This window comes from Palaemon carinicauda, chromosome 10, assembly GCF_036898095.1.
Source record: "Palaemon carinicauda isolate YSFRI2023 chromosome 10, ASM3689809v2, whole genome shotgun sequence".
Classification (NCBI taxonomy): Eukaryota; Metazoa; Arthropoda; class Malacostraca; order Decapoda; family Palaemonidae; genus Palaemon; species Palaemon carinicauda.
This window is the reverse complement of record NC_090734.1, coordinates 57,930,957-57,938,007: the sequence shown is the minus strand read 5'-3', so window position 1 is coordinate 57,938,007 and position 7,051 is coordinate 57,930,957. Positions and strand designations below refer to the sequence as shown.

Here is a 7,051-nt window from a genome sequence, read left to right as displayed (position 1 = left end):
CTGCTACACTTCAGCATTCGGGATGCGAAACACTTGACTTCTATTTTTGTGGTTTGGGGATCGCTTCTTCATAGCTGTGTCTTCTCATAGACACGCTTCTTGGTAATTTCTCCTTCATCGAAGATAATCTCGTACCTCCCGGAGGAAAGGTAATTTGTTGGCAGTTAGGGAACTCGGTCCCTTCGTTGTCCGTCTTTGTAAATATCTTGTTGTTAACTTGACGTTTCGTTAGTGCAGCCCATTTTGTGCTCCAGAGGTAAGGCCTCCCCCATGACGGGGGGAGAGGGAGAAGGGACAACCGTTTAACGTGGTTACTTGTAGGGAAGAGCTGGTTCCTCGATGCGCTTGTTGCTTAAGTATCCCAGAACAAGGGCGTTGTAATTGCGTCACGTCATGTGACTCTTCTTGTGTTCTATTGGTCCCTTCTTCTGACGTAATGGTAACGTCATACATATGTCACTTCCGATTTCTCGGCAAGGTAACCGACGCGCATTCCAATTGCGTTGTTTTGGCCAATTTATCGCTTATGTCAGCACTTTTCACAAACAGTGCCTCTCGAGTACCACTTCACTCTGATTCTATTTTTCTCGTCTCTCTCTCTCTCTCTCTCTCTCTCTATTTCAATGTCTCTCTATCGTTTAACTAACGAACAAAACTCATAAAATACTTGATCAAATACACATATCACCTTATTTAGTAGGAATTATTTTCCTTTACATGACATATATATATATATATATATATATATATATGTATATATATGTATATTAATATATTATATATATATATATATATATATATATATATATATATATATATATATATATATATTAATATTATATATATATATATATATATATATATATATATATATATATATATATATATATATATATATATATATATATATTAATATTATATATATATAAATATATATATATATATATATATATATATATATATATATATATATATATATTAATATTATATATATATAAATATATATATATATATATATATATATATATATACATATATATATATATATATATATATATATATATATATATATATATATATATATATATATATATATATATATATATATTTATAAATATATACATATATATATATATATATATATATATATATATATATATATGTTGGAAAGGTTAATATACATATATATATATATATATATATATATATATATATATATATATATATATATATATATATATATATATATGTATATATATAAATATATATATATATATATATATATATATATATATATATATATATATATATATATATATGTATATATATATATATATATATATATATATATATATATATATATATATATATATATATATGTTAGAAAGGTTGATATATATATATATATATATATATATATATATATATATGTATATATATAAATATATATATATATATATATATTTATATATATAAATATATATATATATATATATATATATATATATATATATATATATATATATATATATATATATATATATATATGTTTGTACATATATATATATATATATATATACATACCTGCATATATATATATATATATATATATATATATATATATATATATATATATATATATATATATATATATATATATATACATAGTCGATAGATGGGTACCTCTTGGGAATCGCAATTTAAGTAGGAATAAAATAGTCAATGCTGCTATCATCTTCTTTATTCGGGAGCTTTCGCCATAACTTATGTCATCTTCAGCCTATCTGCAATTATCATATGTAAAATTAATGAAATTAATAAAATCATCCTAAGTACATAGTTAGGAAGATACACTTTCATGAACTGATCAACTAGCTCTAAAATCAACCAATCAAGGAACATAAAACCTTAAAAAAAAGACTTATTACACAACTATATAAAAGACTTAATTATTAATATACCTAGTCACCCGCAGGAGATGATGACCACCCATCCAGACCAGCAACCCACAGTCCAAACGGATCAATGGGTCACCAGTAACTAAACAGGTAAGCCCTTTTTCAACCTGGGTTTTGTCTTAAAAATGTATAAAGACTCCAAGATTCTCAGCTGGCTGACGTTACTATGTCTGTCCGTAATTTTGAAATTTTACTTAGAAATGTCATGACCAGATTTAAATGCGTGGTCATAAATAGCTGAAATTGGTTTCTTACTTAACGGTATATTGGTTCGTACCGATCTCCTCATATGCTCCGAAATCCTACACTGAAGCTGTCTAGATGTGTTTCCAGTGTAGCACGCATTACAGAGTGCACATTGAAAAGTGTATATGACACCGGAACACAAGGGAGTAGGTAGACTCTCCTTATATTGAAACAGTGAGCCAACTGAGAACTTGTTAGTAAAAATTAGTTTTAAATCTATGTGGGGATAGCATTTCCCCACAACACTCATAACCTCTGTTCTTAGTCTTTCCGAAATATAACCATAGTACGGAAAGGAGACATGTAACTTTTTCTTACAGACTGTTTGAATTGTTAGATTTTGACTGTAAATTTTATCTAAAAACTTCTTACCTTGATTATAATAGAGGTTCAAAGAGAACCCATTGGTAATAAAAAATGATTTTAGAACATTTTCTTCCTCATGAAACCCCAGATAAGTTGAACATACATGATAACATCTATATAACAGTATTTATATCGAATTAATTTTGTAGATTTCTGGTTCTGAGCTTAAAGAATGAGTGCTTAGTACTGTAAAAGTGTTTTTTCGAAATACTGAGGTCTCAAAGGTATTATGTTTCCGAAAGACCAAGACATCGAGAAAAGGCAAAGTATCATCCTGTTCATTTTCTTTCGTAAATCTTATGTTACTATGCTTTGTATTTAAATAATCTAAAAACTGACTTATGTGATTTAAATTTTTGAAAAGTAAAAATGAATCGTTTACATATCGACGGTACAAAAAAGGTTTAAATTCTACAGGACAATCATTCAACCACTTCCCTTCACAATAACATAAATTTTGTCGGAGATGCAAATAACTGTTATTTGCAGCTTCGACATTGAAAGTTTGTTCACTAACATTCTTTTAAGAGAAACACTGGAGATAATTTTTGAGCAGCTTTTCCCTAACCCAGAGGACATTTTCGAAGGTTTCAGTAAAAAACAATTTAAAATACTATTAGAAGTAGGTACTACTACATCCACATTCAAGTTTAATAACAAGTTATATGAGCAGGTAGATGGAGTAGCAATGGGTCGCCGTGTGGACCAACCTTGGCAAATATATTTTGAAGTTATTGTGAAGGGAAGTGACCCTCATGACCCTCTCAAATTTTTTTTTTTTTTAATTTTGTGGGGTATTTTACAAATGCTTATGTTATGAATTCTTGTTTTCAGACACCATCACGTTCTTTCTTAACCATGCAGGTATATGTTAAAGGGTGTCTTCCAGGGTGTCTTGACCATCGTGTTGCTTCCTGGTGTAGCATCAAGGCCACTCTTCACCAGTTAGAGCTTAAACACTTGCATATAAAATACAAACAAATATTGTTTATTTTGCTAATTTTATTCATATTGGATATTTTTTTTTATTATTCAAGTCTGATAAATTTCAGGGTAATTAAGAAAATAGTGACCACCAACTTTTTATAAGTGCAATTTATTATGCCATAGATTTTAACCAATTACCTAAACTTGAGAGTCCTTAGTTTCAACACAATCTTTAGACTAAGACTTCATAGGCTTTATCGGTTAGACTTTCTTTGAGGATGGAACCTTTATATGGACCCTTCAATACCACTAAAATATTTCACTTTTAAATAGTGTAAATTTGGTTTGAATAAGTTTTGAATAAATATATCCACGTTTTGAATAGTTTTTTCCGTATTACAATATATACTTTTCAATTTGCTCATACCTACTGTCAAAAGTTTAACCAATGATATTCTTTATTATCAACCAAAAGAACTTGTTTGAAATTGTAACGTGTATATATATATATATATATATATATATATATATATATATATATATATATATATATATATATATATATATATATATATATATATATATATATATATATATATACAGTAATACTTTGAGATATGAGTGTCCCAAGATACAAGAAATTTGAGATACTAGGAAAGTTTCGACCAAATTTTCGTACTGAGATACGAAAAAAAAAAATTGAGATATGAGGTACTTCCCTGTGCGGCCGCCAGGTGGTCAATTGTGTGAGAGGCTTCTCACTAGGACAGCATTCCTTGGTCTTTCCCGTCAGATCTCTGTCGCGTAAAGTTATCTCCGAGCATCGGCCATAGTGTTTTTTTTTTTTTTTACGTGTTTTTTGCGTTAATCAGTGCAGAATTAATTTAACAAGCAATGGGTCCTAAGCAAGCATATGCAGTTTAAGGTAGTGGAAAGAAAAAGCGTATGATGACAATGGAGATGAAGCAGGAAATAATTGAAAAACATGAGAGTGGCCAAAGTGTGACTGAGCTTGCACACCAATATGAGAGGAGTATATCGACAATATGTACCATTATCAAGCAAAAGGATGCTATAAAGAACACTAAGCCTTCCAAAGCAGTAACCATCCTTTCCAAGCTGCCCAGTGATATTCACGACGAGATGGAGAGGCTTCTTTTATCATGGATAAATGAGAAACAGTTGCCAAGAGATAGCATGACCGAGATGATCATATGTGAAAAGGCTCGCAGAATCTATGATGACTTGAAAGGAAAGCAAGCAGCCGAGAGAGGGTAGACATTGACGCCAGCAGAAACCTTCGAGGCCAGTCGTGGCTGGTTGGATCATTTAAAAAAATGGACTAGGATACACTCGGTTGTGGGGCATGGGGAAGCAGCAAGTTCCAACTCAAAAACCGTGCCGGACTTCGTCACAACCTTTGCCTTGGATATCCCCCGACATGGGTTCATCCCCCAACTAGTCTTCAACTGCTATGAAGCTATTTTAGTTTAAGTTGAATTTAATGTTGTTAATTTCATTAAAGTTAAAATTAAAGTTAAGGTTATGTAAAATATTGTTACAAAAGATTTGCGTACTGTACGTGTTGCCGTCAAGTCTCTCTCCTCCCCATCGTCTCTCCCTCCTCTTCCTCCGCACACACAGCCGTTAGCCGCTACCGTCTGTCTCGAAGGTAAGAACTCCCTAATTAAGTTACATTTCATTGAGCATCATAACCAGTTTAAAAGTATTTGCTATTTTGTTAGCGTAGAATGTTAATTAGAATAATTAAAACCATGTTTTTCCACTGTAATATACTATTTTTAGGGGTTCTTTTAGAGGGTGGGAACGGATTAATTTTCTTTTTAATTATTTTATATGGGGGAAAATTCATCTGAGATACGAGCAAATTGGCACACGAGATTTGTTCCGGAAGGCATTAAACTAATATCTCAAAGTATTACTATATATATATATATATATATATATATATATATATATATATATATATATATATATATATATATATATATATATATATATATATATATATATATATATATATATATATATATATATATATATATATATATATATATATATATATATATATATATATATATATATATATATATATATATATATATATATATATATATATATATATATATATATGTGTGTGTGTGTGTGTGTGTGTGTGTATGGATATATTATATGGTTTCATTTTCATTTCTATTTAGAATTTACTAATCATTACAGGGATAAGGTCTGCCTTTCAGGCATAAAATGTGATTTTAAGGTGACTGATTTAATGGGACATGGACTGCTTTGCTTGGAGGACCACTGTTGAACAGAAATACATTCTGACCCCGGAAATTTATTAATATGTTTATTCAATTCTTGAAATGGCACAACAAACCATATATACACATACACACACACACACACACACACACACACACATATATATATATATATATATATATATATATATATATATATATATATATATATATATATATATATAAATATGTATGAAGCTTCATAATGCTGAATCCCCTACTGCTGCTACCTCCTCGGTCATCTAAGGCACCGGAGGAAGCAGCAGGGCATACCGGAACTGCGTCACTATCGCTCGCCATTCATTCCTATCTCTAGCATGCTCTCTTGCCTCTCTCACATCTATCCTCCTATCACCCAGAGTTTTCTTCACACCATCCATCCACCCAAACCTTGGCCTTCCTCTTGTACTTCTCCCATCAACTCTTGCATTCATCACCTTTTTTAGCAGACAACCATTTTCCATTCTCTCAACATGGCCAAACCACCTCAACACATTCATATCCACTTTAGCCGTTAACTCATTTCTTACACCCGTTCTCTCCCTCACCACTTCGTTCCTAACCCTATCTACTCGAGATACACCAGACATACTCCTTAGACACTTCCTCTCAAACACATTCAATTTCTGTCTCTTCATCACTTTCATTCCCCACAACTCCAATCCATGCATCACAGTTGGTACAATCACTTTCTCATATAGAACTCTCTTTATATTCATGCCCAGCCCTCTATTTTTTACTACTCCCTTAACTGCCCCCAACACTTTGCAACCTTCATTCACTCTCTGACGTACATCTGCTTCCACTCCACCATTTGCTGCAACAACAGACCCCAAGTACTTAAACTGATCCACCTCCTCAAGTAACTCTCCATTCAACATGACATTCAACCTTCCACCAACTTCCCTTCTAGTACATCTCATAACCTTACTCTTACCCACATTAACTCTCAACTTCCTTCTCTCACACACTCTTCCAAATTCTGTCACTAGTCGGTCAAGCTTCTCTTCTGTGTCTGCTACCGGTACAGTATCATCCGCAAACAACAACTGATTTCCCTCCCATTCATGGTCATTCTCGCCTACCAGTTTTAATCCTCGTCAAAGCACTCGAGCATTCACCTCTCTCATCACTCCATCAACATAAAAGATAAACAACCACGGTGACATCACACATCCCTGTCTCAGCCCCACTCTCACTGGAAACCAATCACTCACTTCATTTCCTATTCTA

The 7,051-nt window shown here is 31.5% G+C and overlaps 1 protein-coding gene across 1 annotated transcript; it reads left to right on the top strand.

Annotated features, from left to right (window-relative positions):
* Nucleotides 1-4,451: 4,451 nt before the first annotated feature.
* LOC137648013 (putative CENPB DNA-binding domain-containing protein 1) lies at nucleotides 4,452-4,775 on the top strand. Its single transcript, XM_068380958.1, has one exon. It carries the CDS (start codon nucleotides 4,452-4,454, stop codon nucleotides 4,773-4,775), a length of 324 nt encoding a protein of 107 aa, XP_068237059.1.
* The last annotated feature ends 2,276 nt before the right edge of the window (nucleotides 4,776-7,051 follow it).